The sequence below is a fragment of the Dendropsophus ebraccatus genome, chromosome 2 (genome assembly GCF_027789765.1).
Source record: "Dendropsophus ebraccatus isolate aDenEbr1 chromosome 2, aDenEbr1.pat, whole genome shotgun sequence".
NCBI classification, from domain to species: Eukaryota; Metazoa; Chordata; class Amphibia; order Anura; family Hylidae; genus Dendropsophus; species Dendropsophus ebraccatus.
This window is the reverse complement of record NC_091455.1, coordinates 141,953,107-141,974,906: the sequence shown is the minus strand read 5'-3', so window position 1 is coordinate 141,974,906 and position 21,800 is coordinate 141,953,107. Positions and strand designations below refer to the sequence as shown.

The following is a 21,800-nucleotide window of genomic DNA, read 5'->3' as shown; positions in this document are numbered from 1 at the left end:
TCCTGGCTGCGTCTTTATCTTCTCACTGATTGACCCTCGTTTGTGCCCCCTGCGGCCGAGAAGTCTCTTGGATCTAAAAGAACCCTTGGCCTTATTTGGCTTCCTGGACAAGCTCATTAAAGAGGTATTCCTCCCAAAATCTTTTTTGCTTTATTAAATATCCCACCTACAGCTCCATACACTGCTCAAAGCATGTAATTACTTATTCTGAGCAGATTTGAGGCAGTTTCTCCTGAATTTCTCCACAACACTTTATTTAATTCTTTTAAAAGTTTTTCCAACATGTTTCGGACCTAAATGGTCCTTAGTCATGCCTCTTTTCAATTCTATGCTGCAAATCAGAATATTCAGTGGATTTTATGAGGATACGATACAGCATTTGCTTTTAACCCCTTAAGGACCTATGACGTACCGATACGTCATGGATCACTGTCACTTAAGGACCCATGACGTACTGGTACGCAGGCCCTTTAAACGGGTGCCGCGTGAAATCGCGCGGCGCTCCAGTATAGATGGCTGCTGATTCTTACAGCAGCCATCTTCCTGTGTCACTTAGGGGGCAGTTTCCCTGCCCCCAGTCACGATGATCGCTGTGATTGGCCGACCAATCACAGCAATTTCCTTGGTTTCCGGGACCGGACCTCGGCACAAAGCTGTGATTGGTGCTGTCCGAGACAGCACCAATCACAGCTGTGCCTGGGCATCACCTGCCCGTGGATTCAAGCCCCTGATCGCCTGTGATTGGCCGGTAGCCACCAGCCGGCCAATTACGGGCGATCTTTACTACTACTCCCATCATGTTCTTCTCTGCCTGCCAAGAATCAGCAGCAGAGAAGGAGATGATTGGAGTGGTGTGCCCTTTGACCGGCGCCCTGTGCTTTCCTGGTGGGTGTCGGGTGCCTCCTTCCCCCCGTGCTCCCTGCTGCTGACTGATCTCCCTGTGCTGTCACTTTCTCCCTCTGTGCCTCTGCCGCCTCCCCTCCGTGATACCTCCTCGTCCTCCGTGATACCTCCTCCGGTGCCGATCCTCTTCCTGGTGCGTCCTCTGTCCTCCTCTTCCTGGTGTGTGCTCCTCTGTTCCCGTGCTCTCGCCGCCCCCATGTTCCGCCACCACCCTCTCTTGTGCCACCCTCTCCCTCCTGCCACCCCCTCTCTGGTGCCACCCCCTCTCTGGTGCCGTGCTGCCACCCTCTCCCTCCTGCCTCCCCTCCTCCGGGTGCGTCCTCCTCCTCCATCCCCCGTGCCACTGCCCTCTCTGCTGCCAACCCCTTCTCTTACCCTATCCCCTCTCCCCTCCCCTACCACCCTCTGTCCTGCCACCCTCTCCTGTCTCTGCTGCCACCCTCTCTTACCCTCCCCTCTCTGCTGCCACCCTCTTACCCTCTCCCCTGCCGCCCTCTGCCCCCAAGTAAAAAAAAAGTCAAAAACACACACAAATATAAAATATAAAAGAAGTACATAAAACACACACTAACACTTACACGTGTAAAAGCATGACACTTACACACCCCTCTAAGAGTGCCTTCACACACACCGAATCTGCAGCGGATTTCACGCTGCGGATTCGCTGCGGGTCCAGCGTCAGTGGATCCCTATGAGAATGCATACTTGCAGCGGGAATGACATCCCGCTGCGTGTATGTAAGTTAACCACCCGCTGGCCGGAGCATACATCACCTCCTCCCCGCTTTGGGGGTTCTCGGCAGGATGTCCCGCTCAGCCAATCAGTGGCTGCAGCTGGGAAGTGCACTGATTGGCTGTGCGGGATGAGCAGATGCCGGGAACCCCTGAAGCAAACCGGAGTGGGCCATGATGTATTCCCGCTGCTAGTATGTATTCTCATAGGGGTGCACTGATGCTGGATCTGCAGCGGACCGTACGAACCACAGATTCCTGAGTTTGTTGGGGTCACTTGTGGGGGGGTTTCCACTGTTTTGCAGCACGGGGGCTGTGGGAACCCGACATGGCCTTCGTCCTCCATTCTGGCCAAATCCAGCTTCCAATATCCAAATTGCGCTCCTTCCCTTTGGAGGCTTTCCGTGCGCCGGCTCTGCCCTGTGTCCACATGTGGGGTACTCCTGTAATCGGGGGAAATTGCTCTACATGATTAGTAGTACTTTTTTTTTTTTAACCCCTTTTGAACATGAAAAATTCAAAGTTACACCAACGTTTTAGTGTAAAATTTTTTTCATTTTCACGTCTCATTGTTCCACATTTGTGCCTGTCACCAGTGGGGTCCATATGCTCACTATACTTCTTTTTGCATTCTTTGAGGGGCGTAGTTTCCATAATAGGGTCTTTTGTGGGGTATTTTCACTGTTTTGGCAGCACAACGGCTTTTTAAACCCAACATGACCCCCGTCCTCCTTTCTGGCAAAATCCAGCTTCCAAAAGCCAAATGGCGCACCTTCCTTTTGGAGGCGTGTCCTGTGCCGTCATGGCACAATATGTCCCCATGTGGGGTATTTTTGTACTCGGGGGGAAATTGCTCTACAACTTTTTTTTTTTTTTTCTTTTAACCCCTTAAAATTTTAAGGCTAGACCAAGTTTTAGTGTAAAAATTAAATATTTCGTTTTCACGGCACATTGTGCCGGTCACCAGTGGGGTCCCATATTCTCACTATACGCCTTGTTACATTCTTTGAGGGGTGTAGTTTCCACAATGGGGTTACTTGTGGGGGGTTTCCAATGACATGGCCTTCATCCTCCATTCTGGCCAAATCCAGCTTCCAAAATGCAAATTGCTCTCCTTCCCTTTGGAGGCTTTCCGTGCATCGGCTTTGCACTTTGTGGCCACATGTGGGGTACTCCTGTAATCGGGGGAAATTGCTCTACATGATTAGTGGTTTATTTTTTCTTTTAACCCCTTGTGAACATAAATTCAAAGTTACACCAATGTTTTAGTGTAAAAAATGTAATTTTTTCATTTTCACGGCACATTGTTCCACATTTGTGTCTGTCACCAGTGGGGTCCATATGCTCACTATACCCCTTGTTACATTCCCTGAGGGGTGTAGATGGTGTCCCTTTTTAGGGGTGTTAGTTTTTGCACCCCAGAGCCTCTGCCAACCAGAAGTGGTACGTTGAAAATTGGCCAATTGTAATGGAGCCTTCAAAATTCACTAGGCGATCCGTTGTATCTGAGGCTTGTGGTTGAGTCAAATAGCGCAATATGGCCACATATCGTATATTTCTATAAACTGCAGAAACAGGGCAATAAAAATTGTGGTGCATTTCTCTGGAAATAGGTTTTCTATTATGAAAGATATTGGATCACAAAATAATTTCTGCAAAGAAAATTGAAATTTTTTATTTTCTTACACACTTAGCTTTTATTTCTGTGACTCACCTAAAGGGTTAAAAAAAACTTTCTGGAATTGATTTTGAACAGTTTGGGGGTGCAGTTTCTGAAATGGGATACTTTGTGAAGCTGATTTTAAAATTCTTGTGGAAATTTGAAAAAATGCTGCTAAACTTTTAAGTTAGAAAAAGGCAATTTTTCATGTTATTTTGGTGTTTTTCATAAAGATAGGTTGTAAGTATTGACTGCAATTTACCAGAAATATAAAATACAACATGTCACAAGAAAACATTCTCAGAATCAGCCCGATAGGTCAAAGTATCCCCAAGTTATTAATGGATAAAGAGACACATTTCATATTCGTGAAATTTAGTCCCTTAGAGGACCGGGCCAATTTCAATTTTTGCGTTTTCGTTTTTCCCTCCTTGTGCTTAAAAGGCCATAGCACTTGCATTTTTTCACCTAGAAACCCACATGAGCCCTTATTTTTTGCGCCAATAATTGTACTTTGCAATGACAGGCTGAATTTTGTTCATAAAGTACACTGCGAAACCAGAACAAAAATTCAAAGTGTGATGAAATTGAAAAAAAAAGCATTTCTTTTTTTTTTTGTTTTTTTTTGTTTTTACGCCATTTGCCCTGGGGTAAAACTGACTATGTTCCTCAAGTCCATTATGATTACAACGATATGTAACATGTATAACTTTTATTGTATCTGCTGCAGCCGGAAGCAATCGAGTGCCAAGCCGGGATCAGCGCCATTACGGCGGATCGCTCCCCACTAGACACCAGGGAACGGCTGCATCAAGTAATGGGATGCAGCTGTCAACTTTGACAGCTGCATCCAACTACTGTATTAGCGATCGGACCGTGCCCACTAATAGCCGCGGTCCCGGGCTACGAGCGTCACCCGGGACCGCGGCGGTTCAGAGCGCGGCCGCCGCACAGACCCACTCTGAAGACATGAAAAAGCAGATTAAAGCTCTCCCCCCTGTCTTCATTGTTCTCTATGGAGAGGGGAGAGAAGAGGCACCAAAACAGGACAACAAAGAGTTAATTTACTGCTACATCACCAGGCTCTCTACTCTGACATCAGCACTGACCTCTCTGACCTCTGAATCGGGGCTTTCAGCAACTCCCTGCTGTGTAATCCTTTGTTCTTTGCTCTCTGCTGCCGACTAATCTCCCTCCTCCCCCCTCCCCTCTCCATAGCACAGACAAGATCCGACTGATGTAAAACAGTCCAGATTTCCTGATAATGAGCAGTGGATGAGAGAAAGGAGAGGAGGGAGGGACCTTGGAAAAGTCTTTTTGAATGCAGATAATGGCATATTTGCCTAATCAACCCAATTATAAAGTTTCTCAAAATCTGGACTAACATGTTAACGACAGTGACTCTTTAAATATTATCAGTATCCTCTGTATGATATGTATGATACATAGTGCTGCTCTTAGCATCCCACAGATGCCACTTAATACCCTGCAACAGGTGTCTGTGGATGGATGTCTGGCTTTGGTTTTCCTTTGTCCTGTCACAATACTCTCAATGGAGTTAAGGCCCTATTACACACACAGATTTATCTGACAGATTTTTGAATCCAAAGCCAGGAATGGATTTCAAAAGAGGAGTACTCTGTCTATTCCTGGCTTTAGCGACTTTAAAGCGGAACTCCAGGTAGAGGTTAAAAAATAAAAAAAACTTTCTGCAGAAGCAAATAGCATTACTTACATATCTATCCCAGTTTTGAAACTACCAAAAATCCATTTGTTTGGGGGGTTTTGTTCTGTATTGTGTGTACTTCCTGGTTGAGCAGTTGTACACAGTTCTACAGGTTCCAGAATGCATTGCTTTCCCTCAGCTGTTTATCACAGTCCTCCATCCTGCCCATTTCCCGCCCAAAGCTGTTGCAGAACATCTAGGCTGTGTTCACACATTGCAGTTTCATTGTGTTACTGAATTATTTGCAGTACTTAATCATTTCATTGTAGTCCTACCCACACAGCACGCTGAGCCCCACAATAAGGACTTTATCCGATATTATCTAACATGGGATATACTGTTTATAGTCAGAAAAGGTAAGGCCAGCTCAGTTCACCGCTCCGCACGGGCCCCCACTCCAACAGCGTGTAAATACTGGAAAGAAATGGGCTCAGGGATGGCAGTGCTCAGAATTATTCTTTACTTTAAGAGATCCATGAAAACAACAGAGAGACAATGAATTTCTAATGTATGAATAAATCAAAAGGTCTGTAAAGCAGCAGTAAACTATATTGTATTATACTAAATTAGCTAGGGCTGGGCGGTATACCGTGAAAATACCGATACCGTCACTGGTGTCGGTTAACCGACCTCAACTTTGCCAGGACGGTATCTGCGGTATTTTCATTATCTTCCCCTCTGAGCACTGAACAGGTTGAAGGAGGTCTCCTATGTGCTGTCTGTGCAGGGACGCACAGACAGCACATAGGAGACTGGCACCGTGTATCTAAGTGCACCTGCCACCCTCTAACCCCGCCTGGCGTGTAAAAACAGTCCCCTCTACCCGCCCGACACGGTATCTCAGAGTGGCCCCCTCCTAACCCCCACCTGCCCAGCGTCTCAAGCCGCCCCCCTCCCATCCGGGCTGCCGTCTCAGAGCGCCCCCCCCACCCCCACACCGGTACAATACGGCGTCTCAGGGTGCCCCTCACCCGCCTGGCGTCTCAGAGCGGCCCCCCACCGGCACAATACAGCGTTTCAGAGCGCCCACCTGACCCCATCAGAGGGGCCCCCACCGGCACAATACAGCGTCTCAGAGCAGCCCCCCACCGGCACAATACAGCGTCTCAGAGCAGCCCCCAACCGGCACAATACAGCGTCTCAGGGCGCCCCTCAACCCGCCCGGCGCGGCGTCTGAAAGCATGTGCAGAGGGAAGGTCCGTGATCACTACAGCCAAGTGATTAGTGCCCCTGTATAGTGAGGATAGGGAGAGTGGGGGTCACATGACTGCATACTATGAGGCAGGGAATGGGATTACTGCAGCCATCTATGGCAACCTGTATAGTGGTGACTGATACCAGCCCCCTTTAATGTGTCCCCATAAGTGCCAGCTACAGCCCCCTATAATGTGCCATTTATAGTGTCCCCATAACAGTGCCTTTGTACTGTCACCTATATAGAATATACTATATACCCATTATACTGTATATACTGTGTCCCTGTAATGTCACCTGTCATATTTACTTTGTCCCTGTAGTACATAGCTGTATATACATGTCCTGTAGTGTGTACACAGCTGTATACCTGTATATACATGTCCTGTAGTGTGTACATAGCTGTATAGCTGAAAATGCATGTCCTGTAGTGTGTACATAGCCGTATACATGTATATACACTTCCTGTAGTGTTTACATAGCTGTGTACCTGTATATACATGTCCTGTAGTGTGTACACAGCTGTATACCTGTATATACATGTCCTGTAGTGTGTACATAGCTGTATAGCTGAAAATGCATGTCCTGTAGTGTGTACATAGCCTTATACCTGTATGCACACATCCTGTAGTGTGTACATAGCCGTATACCTGTATATACATGTCCTGTAGTGTGTACATAGCCGTATACCTGTATATTCATGTCCTGTAGTGTGTACATAGCCGTATACCTGTATACACATGTCCTGTAGTTTGTACATAGTCGTATACCTGAATATACATGTCCTGTAGTGTATACATAGCCGTATACCTGTATACACATGTCCTGTAGTTTGTACATAGCCTGGGTCCCTGCACAGTGAGTTACTTTTTTTTTTTTTTTTTTTTCCTTTATTTGAAACAAGATATAGTTTGGCACGGCCAGGTGGGTGTGGCTTGTAAAAGGGGTGTGTCATAATTATTCAAGTATCGTTACTTTGGCTACATGTACGATTAATCGCGATATTGATTTAGCCCAATATCGCCCAGCCCTAAATTGAGCCCTGCTTTAGTGTATACTGCACATTCCAAGTGCAGTTGCACCACCTAGTGGTTAGTAAGTATTTTTGATAGCCACAATGATATCACTGCTGTTGCTTTCATTCACATCCTACGGGACATATAATATGTAATTTCAAGTTTTTCATATAAAACATTACTGTTATCGATGGAATTTTTAATCATTCTACCCTTTCATTTACAGTATATGATTTTAAAAGCTATATAATAAGTTATGTTTTACACATTCTTTAGTAATTTTAAATAAGGGTCCTTTTCTGTCTGAGGCAGTTTGTAAATATAGAGCGAGCTGCAAGATCAGCACTTATTTACAGCGCAGCATGGGCTGTCCAGCAGGGCCCTTATTAGTTACAGTGCTTTTCCAAAGTTTGTTGCCACTGAACCTCAGACAATGTAGCTCTGCTGTTAATCCACCAAATAAAACTTAACCTACAATGTGGCAAAAAATGACAGGTGACATTTTAAAGGGAAACTCTTAGCAGGTTAGTATGTAACCTGCTGATAGCACCTTAAAGTAAACAAAGTGCAGAGGATAAAAGTAAGTTTTTTGTGGGGGGGTTTTTGTGGTTTTTTTTGTTTAGTTTTTTTGTGGGTTTTTTCCACCTCTGGGCACCCCTTAGAAAAAAAATTTAGCTCAGGGCTACTAAATAATGTTCTACACAATATAAAAACCGCTATTTAGCGACTCACAGGTGACGTCTTCTTTGATCCTAGACGTTACTTTCCCTTTTCCTCTGCATCCGGTCCAGACCACCGTGGCTATTTCTTCCAGCTACAATTCATCTCTTCAGAACCTGCCAGACAGACATCTTAGGCTCCGCACATTTCTAGCAACTTGCTTCCCTTTCTCCCTCCTATAGCCTCCCAAACTGCTGTGCACCCCCACACAATAATAATGCCCCCTTATACTAATAATCCCCCTGGCTGTGCCCCCACATAGTAATAATGCCCCATGCTGTGTGCCCCATTTAATAATAATGCCCCCTGGTGTGCCCCTTATTAGTAATGTCACATGCTGTGCCCCCACATAGTAATAATGCCCCCTAATGTGCCCTCCATATAGTAATAATGCCCCCTAATGGGCCCTCCATATAGTAATAATGCCCCCTAATGTGCCCTCCATATAGTAATAATGCCCCCTAATGTGCCCTCCATATAGTAATAATGCCCCCACTGCTGAGCCCTCCATATAGTAATAATATACCCCCTAGTGTGCCTTTCATCATAATAATGTCCCCCATGCTTTTCCCCTCAGTATAAATGCCCCCCTCCCTGCTCTGCCTCTAGTAATAATGTCCCCTATGCTGTCTCCCTCAGAATAAATGCCCCCCTGCCTGCTCTGTCCCTAATAATAATGTCCCCCATTCTGTGACCCCACCTGCTGTGGACCAATAAAAGAAAAACATCATACTTGCCTAATCCAAGCTGTGTGGCTGCAGGGAGCGGCTTTCCTTTCTCTTCCGGCTCCATCTCGTGAACCGTAAGGACGGAACCTCTGGCAGGCGTGATGACGTCACATCATCATGTCTGCTGGAGAGGTCACGTCCCGGCGTCCCTTGTGTCGGCGGTCTATGGGATTAAATGTAGTAGCAGGACGCTGTCAGGTTCTGCTCCCACATTCCGCTCAATTGAATGTTCCGCCCGCTCACTGTGTGAGCGGGCAGAATATTAAACTGATCGGTATATCCCTAGAAGCTGCGCAGCTGCAGCTTCTAGGGATATTAAAGTGACAGTGTCACAATTCCCACCGGGATCCCGCAGCACCCCTGGCAGGTTCTCCCGGCACTCCGGTTGAGAAATGCCGCCCCAGTACATCGAAGCGGCATATTTGCATATGGATTAAACCCCTAATATCGTGGAAACGTTGCAGAGGATAAAAGTTTGAAAGTTACCTTCATTCTTAGGACTCCGTTCACTATAGATTTAACCCTGTTTGATTCCCACCCATAATCTAAGCTTACTTGTAATAGGTTTCTAGTACAGGAGTTGTTATATTGGGCTCTTTTGAAAGAAAAAAAAAAAGTCTAAGCCCAAACTTCTCCTTTAAATGTACATGGACTTGATGTACTCTGATGACTCTGCTTTAAAGCTACTTTTTAAGCCAATTGCATGCTTATATTTCTCTATATTTTAACTCTTAGAATTAACAGAGTTGTTTTTTACTTTTTTTCCCTTCTATCTAGAAGATTAATAATCCTCAGTGAAAATTTAAAATAAACCCAAAGATGGCAGCAAATAAACCTAAGGGACAGAACTCACTGGCATTGCATAAAGTCATTATGGTGGGAAGTGGTGGCGTGGGAAAATCTGCTTTGACCCTTCAATTTATGTATGATGAGGTAAGTGTGCATGTATGCTTAGTGTATTTGCTAGGCTTAGACCCATAGTGATAGGGATAGTAACTGCTTACTGTATAGGGAGTAGAAACAACTGTCGTCTGTCTGCTTTTCTGATAAATTCTGTTTACAGTTACTGCAATCATTTACATTATTGTCAGAAATGCTACTGTGTTTCCCTGTAAATAATAGTGTGTTATAATAATTTTTGCTCCCAAAGATGCACTATGTCTTATTTTTAGGGATGCCTAATTTTTCCATGAAGAATTCACACTTATTGTTGAACAAGATAAAATTAACATTTATTATATGTAGAGAGATATATAGTATAGTAGTTGTCATCACATAACCAGACAACCCACCACTTGCATCCACTCCCCTCCCCTTAGCGGCATGGTGGCAGAGGGTGGCGACGGGGGTCTTACTACATAATAATTTTTTTTTTTTTTATATATATATTTAAAGTTTGTAGAAGATTATGAACCAACCAAAGCAGATAGCTACCGCAAGAAGGTTGTGCTGGATGGTGTGGAAGTCCAGATTGACATTTTGGACACAGCTGGCCAAGAGGACTATGCAGCTATTAGAGACAATTACTTCCGAAGTGGTGAGGGTTTCCTTTGTGTCTTTTCCATCACAGAGCAAGAATCTTTTGCTGCTACTGCAGATTTCAGGTGAGTCCTCAATATGCCTTAATTCAGCACTTCTGACGTAAAAATTTTATTAAAAGAGCATTGCACTTTTAATTTACAAAGATGGGCAATTTGTCAGATTTTGTTAGATAATTTGATAACACAAATCGCTTATTCTAGAAATTGAAATGGTTGCTGTTGTTGAGCAACTGCTTGCTTTAGTGATACATATGAATTTAGGATTTCTAAAACAGTGAACCTATCCATATATGTCGTTACCTGAAGAAGTGGAAAATTCTCATCCAAAGACCACCCGGACATGTTTGCAGACCACAAAATGCATGGGTGACCAGTAAAAATCTACAATGCATGTAGATGTCTGCATGTCTGGACATTTTGTGGTCGGGGCTCTTGGCAAATGCACAGATCATGGAAACACAGTTGTGTGCATTAGCACATAGATGTGTGCAAGGGACCTAATTTTGAATGTTACCAGCAAGCCCTCTGCATAGAGTGCTACACAAATAGCTGTTTTGTAGGAAGTTTGTCGTGTGTCTGTATAATGTACTGTATGTAAGGGTGCAATGACCATACAACACATTGTTCAAAAAATGAAGCTCTAATACAGCTGCGCTAACTGAAAAATAAAAGGTATGGCTCTTATGATAGTTGGAAAAAAGGGGTTCTCTGGTGTGTGTTTTTTTTTTTTCCCTTTAAATCAACTGGTGTCACATTTGTAAATGACTCAAAATCTTCCAGTACTTTTCAGTTGCCCTGCAAGAAGTGGAGTATTCTTGATAAGGTGCTCTCTACTGCTGCTTCTATGGGGATTTGCTACTGCTCTGGACAGTTCCTGTCACGTAAAGAAATGGCAGCAGAGAGCACCTTCTCAGACTGGAAAAAAACACAACATCTTGCAGGACATACAACAGATGATAAGTACTTGACTATTTGAAAATATTTTAATTATTCATTTACCATTTTCAATTATGTAACATAAAACAATATAACAAGGCTACAAAAAAAATCATAAAATAATCATCAGCAAACATCATGAACAGCAATAAATTAAGAATACGATCCTTTCTAATACATTAGAAATTACTGTTAAGTACAATAGCAATTAAATAATAATAATAATAAAACCTTAGTAGTGTTTTAAAGCATACCTTTTGTTTCAGGATAAACTGTCCCGTGTGTGTACTTGAGGATTAGCACTATATCTGGCCTATAACCCCTTCCCGTCAGTAATCAGTATATATACAGATTACGCACTGGGTATGTGCAGTAGGAGCATATATATACGTTCCTGACTGAGGGGCTTACTGATGTGTGCGGGACTGCTTCAGTGAGAGTGGTCCCGCACACATCAGTGTGTCGGGGACCGGAGGTAATGAGAGTCATCTGCCATCCCACAGCTGCGTCTCATTAACCCCTTAAACAACGCAATCGATAGCTATCCCGGCGTTTAAGGTACTCAGTGACAGAACAAGCTTCGGTCACTGAGTGATCGGGACCCCCGCAGCTATGAGGTAAGCCTCTTACCTCCGTCCTGTCTGTTCGGCGATCTGTGCATAGAGTCTGCTCTCAGGCAGTATCTATGCATAGATCGCCGATAACACTGATCTATGCTATGGCATAGCATAGATCAGTACATGCAATCTAATGATTGCATGTTTTACAGTGAAATAAAGTGTAATAAAAAAAAAGTTTTTAAAAGTATTAAAAAACCCTTATAAACCCCCATCCCAACAAAAGTTTAAAATGAAAAAATTGTAAAAAAATAAATAAATAAACATATTACATATCGTAGCGTGTGGAATTGTCCGATGTATTAAAATATAACATTATTGTTCCCACATGGTGAACGACGTTAATGAAGAAGAAAAAAAACACACCAGGATTGCTGATTTTACTAAATTATATATCAGAAATTTTTTTTATAAAAAGCGATCAAAACACCAATATTAATAAAAACTAGAGATCATGGCGCAAAAATGACACCCCAACCAGTCCTGTAGGTGGAAAAATAAAAGCGCTAGGCTCTTAGAAGGCGGGGAGGAACATTGCATTAATTTGAACTGTGCATCAAAAGGCTCTGTCTTGAAGGGGTTAATATTGTATATGATGGTTAATAGGCCAGTAGAAGCACGTGCTTCTACTGTGTTGTATCCCACTGTTGTATGTCGGGGATTTGCCACAAATAAATGACCATTTTGCATGAAGAAGCGAGTGCCGCTGATTTCGTCTACAAGTACTGTGCATTTGGATCTACTTTCCAGCAGAGCACCGCACTGGTCACCCGACACCTGACTCCATTGAGTTGGCTCCAACCTCCAACACACACCTGATTCAGCAAACTCGTGAGTAGTGCAGTGCCGGATTACAAATCCCTTCCTTGTTGCATTAATATTGACATTTTCCAGCACTGCAAGTTTTTTTGTTTTTTTTTGTTATCTCTCTTTTTTGATAGAAGATGCTAGATAACAGGACATGAAAGCATTTTTGTCTGATAAAATACATTACAGAGTTTGTATTTTGCTAAACTTTTTTTTATTGTCAGAAGGTTTAGAACAACATATGGTATTTGCAGAACACTAGGAAATGACAGATTCATCCGTGTATCCAAAGAAGTACAGAATTCACAAAAGGGACATATAGCAATAAGTTAAACAGCTGTCAATCAAAGCTTGGATGAGATCATGGGAGATATCCATGCAGCAGACATCCTGACGAGGTAGACAGCTGACAGTTATCCACAAAGTAGTGATCTGAGGACATCACAAACAAAACTATATAAAACAGGTTATAAACCAGAAAAAAAGAAAACCAAAGTTCCCTATGTGAGTGTGAGTGTCAAAGCAGATTACTGAATTATTTCAAGTTACCAAGTGAGCCAACAAGATCTGTAAGATAGTAATACATTCTCAATAAAATACCTCAATTTTTTTAAAGAAACGTGTGGTGTTTCCGTTCTTTCACGCAAAGTGTGTCTTAACTTTGGCAATAGAGGGAATTATTGGTTGGGTCTAATGTCTCAAAAGACACTTTAATGCTGACAGTAAAATGATATGGCCTGAGGCTGGATCAGCGAGGCATAGGGGGATATAGTTGAATATACAGCTTAGTGGTTAAATTGTAACGTCTGTTTCTCATGGCTTCTTAGCCAGAGCTATAACCTCAGTCCAAAAAGTACTTAGAGGTTGTCCAACATTTTTTTTTCTTATTTGAAATGTGAAAAATGTGTAATCTGTCCCTTTCCCTTAGCGGTTTTCTCTGACCTTTTTTCGCCTCTGTGCCCCCAGGCAGCCTCCTCTGTTGCTGCTTTTTTAGATTTGTGTTTGTTTACATAAAAAACTTCCAGGTCACAGGGGTCAGCAGTGACATCACAGCTCTGTAAGTGTATAGCCACACCCCCTACTTTCTAAATCTAGCTCCACCCCCTCTACCCATAGGCAGGAAATCTCTGTATTACTAAAAGTGCCCTTTGAGTAGCATGGTGGCGCAGTGTCTGTCAATTACTTACAGTATATTACTAAATCAACTATTTTTTTTTTCACTCTTTTACCTGTTGTAGCACTATAAACCCCAGCACACGTGTAAATGATAGGACTTTTAGTCCTGGATTACATATACACTACAGTAGCATCCTACTGGTGGGTGGGGTCTCAATGAGGCAGGATTCTGTTACCTCAGCAAGAAATAGATAGAATGGTGAGTGACATGAGGTGAAGTATCCTCTCCCCTCTCCATATTACACATAGCAGCAGCATTGCCCCAACTCTGTACAGATTTACACTACAATAGTAACAATATAGGGGGAGATTTATCACAGCCTGTGCAGGGGACCAACCAATCAGATTGCTTCTTTCATTTTTAAAATGAAACCTAGAATCTGACTGGTTGCCATGGGCAACTGCTTCCCTGTTCCTCTGCACAGGTTTTGATAAATTACTCCCATAGTTCTTTTATTTACTGTTTATGGCTCCAACCTATGCTGCAGTGCTGTACAGAGATTGTAGTCTGTTATGCTCTCCTTACTGCTGCTGTTTCTTCTGGCCTCAGATGTAAGGGGTGTGGCTAAAGAAATGTGCTGGCATAACCCCACCCACCTGATGAATCACTGTTCCCTCACTGGCAGGAACAGGAAACAGAAAGGGAATGTGACATCACAGGAAGTAAAGAAAACACAGGCAGAGTGGTCATGTGACTAAGCCTGAGAACCCAGCAAGCGCTCTAAATAAAAAATAGAAGTGTATGTAGAATATGCAACACCCACAGAGGTTAATGCAATGCTAGTTTATTGAAATATCCCGGACAACCCCTTTAAAGCTGGGCATTGCCATAAACGGTGAAATATGTCCTCTTTGCGAGCCTATTGGACAAGGTCTCAAAAAATGATTCTATCAGCCCATGCAGAGCTGAATGTGTGAATAGCGCTGTGCAGCCCCTTGAAAACAGATACATTTGTGTCCAACCATTTGATCTGTTTATTCATTGACTTCCATTATAAAAAGGATCAAAACACATCTGTTTTCTTTTACCATACACAAAAACATAGCTGATCTTATTTTTGTGTATTAAAAAAAAAAAAAGCATTGTGATACTTTTTTTTTTTTTATAATAGAGGTCAATGGAAAAACGGATGCACACACATGCATCTGTTTTTCCATCGTTTTTTCATGCATTTTTAGCAAAATGCAAAACTCCTTTTTTTTTCTTTTTTTTTTTGCATTTACCATGCAACATTAGGAATGTGATCATTTAATAGTTCGGGCGATTCCACATGCGACAATTGCAAATATGTTTATTTTTCTATTTATTTTTGTTTTTAAAATGGGAAACTCAGTGTTTCAAACTTTTATATTATGGGTTAGGATTTTTTATTAATGGAAAAACTTTACTTTTTATTTTTAAACAATCCGTAGCCCCCCCTAGGGCACTAATTGCTCATAGAGGTTAGCACATATGTACTGCATTGACCTCTGCAATCGGTGCTCCATTACTAAGGACTGCTGAAGCCCATAGTAAAGGACTGCTGAGCCAAGAATAACGCCTTAAAGTTTTAACGGCATTTGAATGCAGCTATCAGTTTTGACAGCGGCATTTGAATGGTTAAGTAGCTGGCACAGCAATTGTCCTGTGTCTGCTAATAACTGTGGCCCTCGGCTGCTAATAGTAGTAGAGAGTGGCTTGGTACAGACGGGGGTCCGGGTGTGACCCCTCTCTGTCCCCACTTAGTGACCACATGACGTTCAGGTATGTCATATGTCCTTAAGGAGTTAAGCAGGTGAGCATGACCTGTTAGGGTTAATGGTAAGTTTTTAACTTCCTTAGTTCTGAAGTGAGTTTTTGGAAAAGAGGCTTGCAATTTAGATTATAAAAGGAGTGTGAGTCCTGCCAGTCTTTATGCCAAGGTAAGTAATGTGAAAATGGTTTGTGATGACCAGTAATGAAGAGGAGGTAGGGGGTTGAGATTTGAGAAATAACAGCTGACATTTTGCAGCATTAACTTTATAACCCTTAAATGAACTAAAATAATTCAACTCCTTTAGGATCTCCTGTAGCTGTTGGGTAGAGGAGCCAAGGAAGGTAAGTATGTCGTCCGCAAAACATTATATGTCTCTGTTAGAAATTATATTAAAGTTTGTGTAAAAGATGCAATAGTGGGTTATGACTATAAGGATATGGAATCATTGTGGGTAGAACTACAGAGGGGGGTAAACGTTAAAAAGATTTTTTGCAGTTTAACCTATAACCCTATAACCTGCAAACACAAATAGAATGGTAGTAGTTATAGGTTATTGCAACCATCTAGATATAGATTGGGGTCACAGTTCAGCTAAAACCGCAAAGGGGAGTGAATTTCTTAATCTATTGCAGAATAAATTTCTTGGCCAGTTTGTGGAGGAGCCAACAAGAAGTGATGGCTGCCGGATCTGGTCATTTCTAACAATGCAGAGCTGATTGGGGAAGTCACTGTCCATGAACACCTGGGTAACCGTGACAACAGTATAGTGACTTTTGGCTTAAGGTGTAGAAAACAAAGATGGTGGGAGGGCAAAAACATTTAATTTTGAAAAGGCCAATTTCCCTGGGTTAAAGGGGTTGTCCGGCGATAAAAAATTATTCACAGAATAACACACATTACAAAGTTATACAACTTTGTAATGTATGTTATGTCTGTGAATGGCCCCCTTCCCCGTGTCCCACCACCCCCCCACCCGTGTACCCGGAAGTGTGGTGCGCTATACATACCTGTCACGTGCCGACCACGGTCTCCGATCCTCAGCAGTGACGTCTTCTTCGGGCGGCCAGCGGATCTTCCCGAGTGCTGGCCGCCCTCTGCAGCGTCATCCGAAGCTCAGCCGCGATTGGCTGAGCATAACTGTGCTCAGCCAATCGCGGCTGATAACGCGGCCACGTCATCAGCTGCTCAGCCGCGATTGGCTGAGCACAGTTATGCTCAGCCAATCGCGGCTGAGCTTCGGATGACGCTGCAGAGGGCGGCCAGCACTCGGGAAGATCCGCTGGCTGCCCGAAGAAGACGTCACTGCTGAGGATCGGAGACCGTGGTCGGCACGTGACAGGTATGTATAGCGCACCACACTTCCGGGTACACGGGTGGGGGTGGTGGGACACGGGGAAGGGGGCCATTCACAGACATAACACACATTACAAAGTTGTATAACTTTGTAATGTGTGTTATTCTGTGAATAATTTTTTATCGCCGGACAACCCCTTTAAACTTCAGGACATAGACTGGGAGTGGCTGCTGTCACATACTGATATAGCTAATAAATGGGAAATCTTCAAATCCACATTAAATATCTGTACTGCTAAATTCATTTCTATGGGTAACAAATATAAACTATTAAAACCAAATCCCGTATGGCTTACAACTGACGTTAAATGACAAAATGACAAAAAAAGGGAATTCAAATAATACAAATCAGAGAGGTAATCTGTAGCCTTTACAAAGAGCTTAATAAAATATGTAAAAAGGTAATAAAATCAGCAAAAATTCGCAATGAAAAGCAGGTGGCCATAGGTAGCAAAAGAACCCCCCAAAATTCTTTAAATATATTCGTGCAAAAAAGGTCAGAGCATGTAGGTCCCCTAAATAATGGTGACTGGGAGTTAATTACTGGGGGTCGAGGGAAATCTGAGTTACTGAATGGGTTCTTCAGCTCTGGATATACAAAAGAGGAGGATGGAACTGCGGTGGGGCAATGTACTGAACTGGCTCACTATAGATATGGTTCAAGATAAATTAAAAAAACTGAATGTTAGCAAACCCCAGGGCCTGATGAATTACACCCAAGAGTTCTTAGGGAACTCCTTGTATTAAATATTCAGCGATTCTTTAGTGACTGGTATTGTGCTGAGAGATTGGCGTAAGGCAAATGTAGGGCCAATCTTCAAAAAGGGCTCTAGGTGTTGCCCAGGTAATTATAGACAAGTAAGCTTAAAGGGGTTATCCAGCGCTACAAAAACATGGCCACTTTTCCCCCTACTGTTGTCTCCAGTTCAGGTGCAGTTTGCAATTAAGCTCCATTTAATTAAATGGAACTGAGTTTTAAAACCCCACCCAAATTGGAGACAACAGTAGGGGGAAAGTGGCCATGTTTTTGTAGCGCTGGATTACCCCTTCAACGTCCATAGGTGATAACCAGCATGGTTTTACAGGACAGAAGTTGTCAAACCAACCTATATGTTTTTATAGGTGAGAAGAAGCCTAGATAGTGGAACGGCTGTGGATATAGTGTATTGGGATTTTGCAAAAGCGTTTGACACAGTCCCTTGTGGGTGTTGTGCTAAACTAGGCACAACTCTATGAAGCATTTTTATAGAGCAGAAGTACCTCAGCCCGGCATGTGATCCCGCAATTGTCATCTGTCATGATGCAATTGCCCAGAATACACCAACTTACATCCACCAGTTGGATCAACCTTTCAGCCTTGGCGCATAATAAAAGCACCAATTTATTGCAAACTTCGATAAAATGTACAGTAAAAAAAAGATGCGTTTCAATGCTGATATCAAGCTGTATCAAGCTCATACAAACTCCTGCTGTTTTCCACATCCTTATGTATATCCATTAAAAGGTTGTAGCTAAAAACTGGCATAGGATCACTAGAGATGAGCGAACCAGACGGATTTCTGGTTCGTGTGAATCAGAAATCTCGGCGGCTGACTCCAGCTGCCTGCTCCCTCCGTGCAGGGGGTGGATAGCCATTGGCTGTATCCCAGTTTTCCAGGCGTTCCTTACGATGTATCCACCCGCTGCACGGAGGGAGCAGGCAGCTGGAGTCAGCCGCCGGGATTTCTGATTCATACGGCTGGTTCGCTCATCTCTAAAGATCACAATCAAAATCCGGCATGGATCCAACATTATTCATAAAATTGCTAAAAATCAGCAAACATACTCAAAGTTCTCATATTACAACTGGTCAGACCTTCCCAAGTACCCTATCACAGCAAGATATCCCCCATGGCTCAAATGAATATTACCATAGTAACCTTGTTTGCGGTCACTGAATGGAAACGCCCAGTACACTTGTTTTCTTTCACTGAATGGAAACAATAGGGCAGAATAGCATACAGATAATAGTGATAATATACACATTACAAATACATAAATAGAAAAAGGGGGGATAATGCTTCTCATCTATAGCTTGAGCAGTAGCAATAAACAGTACTGATAAAACCGCTAGCATAAATTACATAAAAACTATGGTAAAACTACAACTAGAACAGGCAAAGGGATAGTGTTCTAACTTTTCATAAGACTTTTTTGGTATATTTTATTATATTTACCTTACTAGGTGCCAAGCTCTATTGCCTCATTGAGGCGTTCAGGTACCAAGTTTTTAATTTGTGTCCAGAAAGCTTCTCTTCTATTCAGCGCCTTCTGTCTAGTCTCTTGGGTGACTGGAATCTGTTTGCTTGATAAAATGTTAAGGGCTCCAAAATCTTACTGTGCAATCTTCAACATATGGCGGGACACACTGTTTCAAGAAGCCATTGGCAACATAAAAGGACAAGTGCCATTAAAGGACAAGCCTGGTCGTCACCGTCACCAGGCAGCTCCTTCTTGTGAGGATGAGTCATCAGCAGGAGGGCTGCTCTAGGTCCTGTTACAGCAGCCCCCCCTCCCCAGTCCAAGTGATGGCTTGCAGTTGTTCAGCTAATGGGAGCTGAGCAAGCTGAGTCACCTGACAAGGCAGGGGAGGGGGGGCTGCTGTAACAGGAGAAGGAGCTGAGAGAAGAGTTTGGTGACGGTGACGACAGTCATTAGGTCTGTGTGAGTTAGGACACTTCCTGGTGGGGGGTGGAGGGGGGGAAAGACAGGGAAGGGAGGCAGATAGGTGATTGAAGCATATTACAGAGTTTCATAACTTTGTAATGTGCTTCAATTACTGGGAAAAAGTTTTTCATGGCACTTGTCCTTTAAATCAGTGTTCTGTTAGCCTTCTTCTAAGGGCCTGTGACGTCCTGCCAATGTATTTTTTTTTGTTTCAGTTAACGCTGTTCACCGTGCGGGAACAATGTTATATTTTAATAGATCGAACAATTCCACATGCTATGATATGTAATATGTATATTTATTTATTTGTATTTATATTTTTATAATGGGCAAGGGGGTATTTTAAACTTTTATTGGGAGGGGGTTTATAATGGTTTTTTTAATACTTTTAAAAACTTTTTTTTATCACACTTTTTTTTTAACACAGTAAAACATGCAATCATTAGATTGCATATACTGATCTATGCTATGCCATAGCATAGCATAGATCAGTGTTATCTGAGAGCAGACTCTATACATGGATCGCCGATTCAACAGGACAGAGGTAAGGAGGTTTACCCCGCCTGTCAGCACATGCGATCGGGACCCCCGCAGCAGAGCTGTGGGGGTCCCGATCACTCAGTGACAGGTGCTTGATCTGTCACTGAGCACCTAAAATGCCGCGATTGCTGTAGGTTGCGGCGTTTAAGGGGTTAAAGAGTCGGCTGCAGGATCGCAGCTGACTCTCTCATTACCTGCGGCCCTGGAGATTTTTTTTTAATTTTTTTTAAAAGCAGTCACAATGAAAGTTATATAAATCACCTATCATTGTAACTGTACTTACTTAAAGAATATAGGTAACATGTCCGTTCTACCACAGTGCAAATGGCATAAAACTTAAGTCTGTCATTGCAGCAGTTTGAACTTTTACAGCTCATATGGGTCTTTAGGTAAAAAAAAAAATGCAAGCGCTATGGTCTTTTAAACATGAGGAGGAAAAAGCAAAAGTTCAAAAACAAAAATTTGCTTGGTCACTAAAGGGTTGCAACTTATATAGGGTCTTCAATCATTCTACTATGTAATGGTCCTTTTACACGGATCGATAATTCGGCCAATCGATTGTTTTAATGATTTTGAGGCAACAATTTAATTTTTTTAACGATCAACGTTTAGACAAAAAGATAAATCGTATAAAATTGTTATTGCGATCATTTTAAGATCGCTTAACCCTTTCAAGCACGAGGACGTAACTATACGTCCTCGCGCGGGTGGGGGCGTCCCGCGCGGCGACCCCGCTCCGAACCGCCACGGTTTCGGGTACCGCATGTAGCCCAGGGCCACAGCTATTAGCGGGCACGGTCTGATCGCAGAGCCCACTAATTAAGTCTTTAGATGCAGCTGTCAAAGTTGACAGCTGCATCTGAAGACTTCAGAGCAGCTCTTCCCTGGTGTCTAGCGGGGAGATCGCTCCCCCGTGACGTCACGGAGGAGCGATCTCCGTGACTGATGCCGGCCAGGGTCTGCGCCGTAATGGCGCTGATCCCGGCTCTGCATTCGATTGCGTCCGGCTGCAGCAGCTGGAAGCAAACGAGTGCCGATCTCATCGATCTATGCTGCATATCTATGCAGCATAGATCTGAATGAGAGATCATGGGGGCGTCTAGTATAAGTGTATAAGTTAAAAATAAAGTGTCATTATTAATAAAAAGCATGTTTGGTATCGCCGCGTGCGTAATTGCCCGAACTATTAATCAATCACATTCTTGATCTCGCACGGTAAACTGCGCAAGCGCAAAAAAATCCCAAAGTGCAAAATTGCGCATTTTTGGTTGCATCAAATCCAGAAAAATTGTAATAAAAAGTGATCAAAAAGCCGTATATGCGCAATCAAGGTACCAATAGAAAGAACACATCATGGCACAAAAAATGACACCTCACACAGCCCCATAGACCAAAGGATAAAAGCGTTATAACTAAGTATAGGAATGGAGCGATTTTAAGGAACATATATTTGTTAACAATGGTTTGAATTTTTTACAGGCCATCAGATAAAAGAAAAGTTATACATTTTATATATCGTTGTAATCATAACGACTTGAGGAACATATATAACAAGTCAGTTTTACCCCGGGGCGAATGGCGTAAAAATGAATCCCCCCCAAATAAAAGAAATGCGTTTTTTTTTTGTTCAATTTCACCACAGATTGAATTTTTTCCTGGTTTCGCAGTGTACTTTATGCAAAAATTCTGCCTGTCATTGCAAAGTACAAT

The 21,800-nt window shown here is 42.9% G+C and overlaps 1 protein-coding gene across 5 annotated transcripts in view; it reads left to right on the top strand.

Annotated features, from left to right (window-relative positions):
* The window catches only part of RALA (RAS like proto-oncogene A), a 58,500-nt gene that overhangs the window by 25,557 nt on the left and 11,143 nt on the right, over positions 1 to 21,800 (top strand). For 3 of the 5 annotated variants that reach the window (XM_069958408.1, XM_069958411.1, XM_069958410.1), the window contains exons 2-3: positions 9,456 to 9,611; positions 10,074 to 10,282. In XM_069958408.1, coding sequence (XP_069814509.1) covers positions 9,498 to 9,611; positions 10,074 to 10,282 — 323 coding nt within the window. In that variant the 5' untranslated portion in view covers positions 9,456 to 9,497. The remainder of the gene's footprint in view (positions 1 to 9,455; positions 9,612 to 10,073; positions 10,283 to 21,800) is intronic. The other 2 variants (XM_069958409.1, XM_069958412.1) reach the window with 1 other exon arrangement.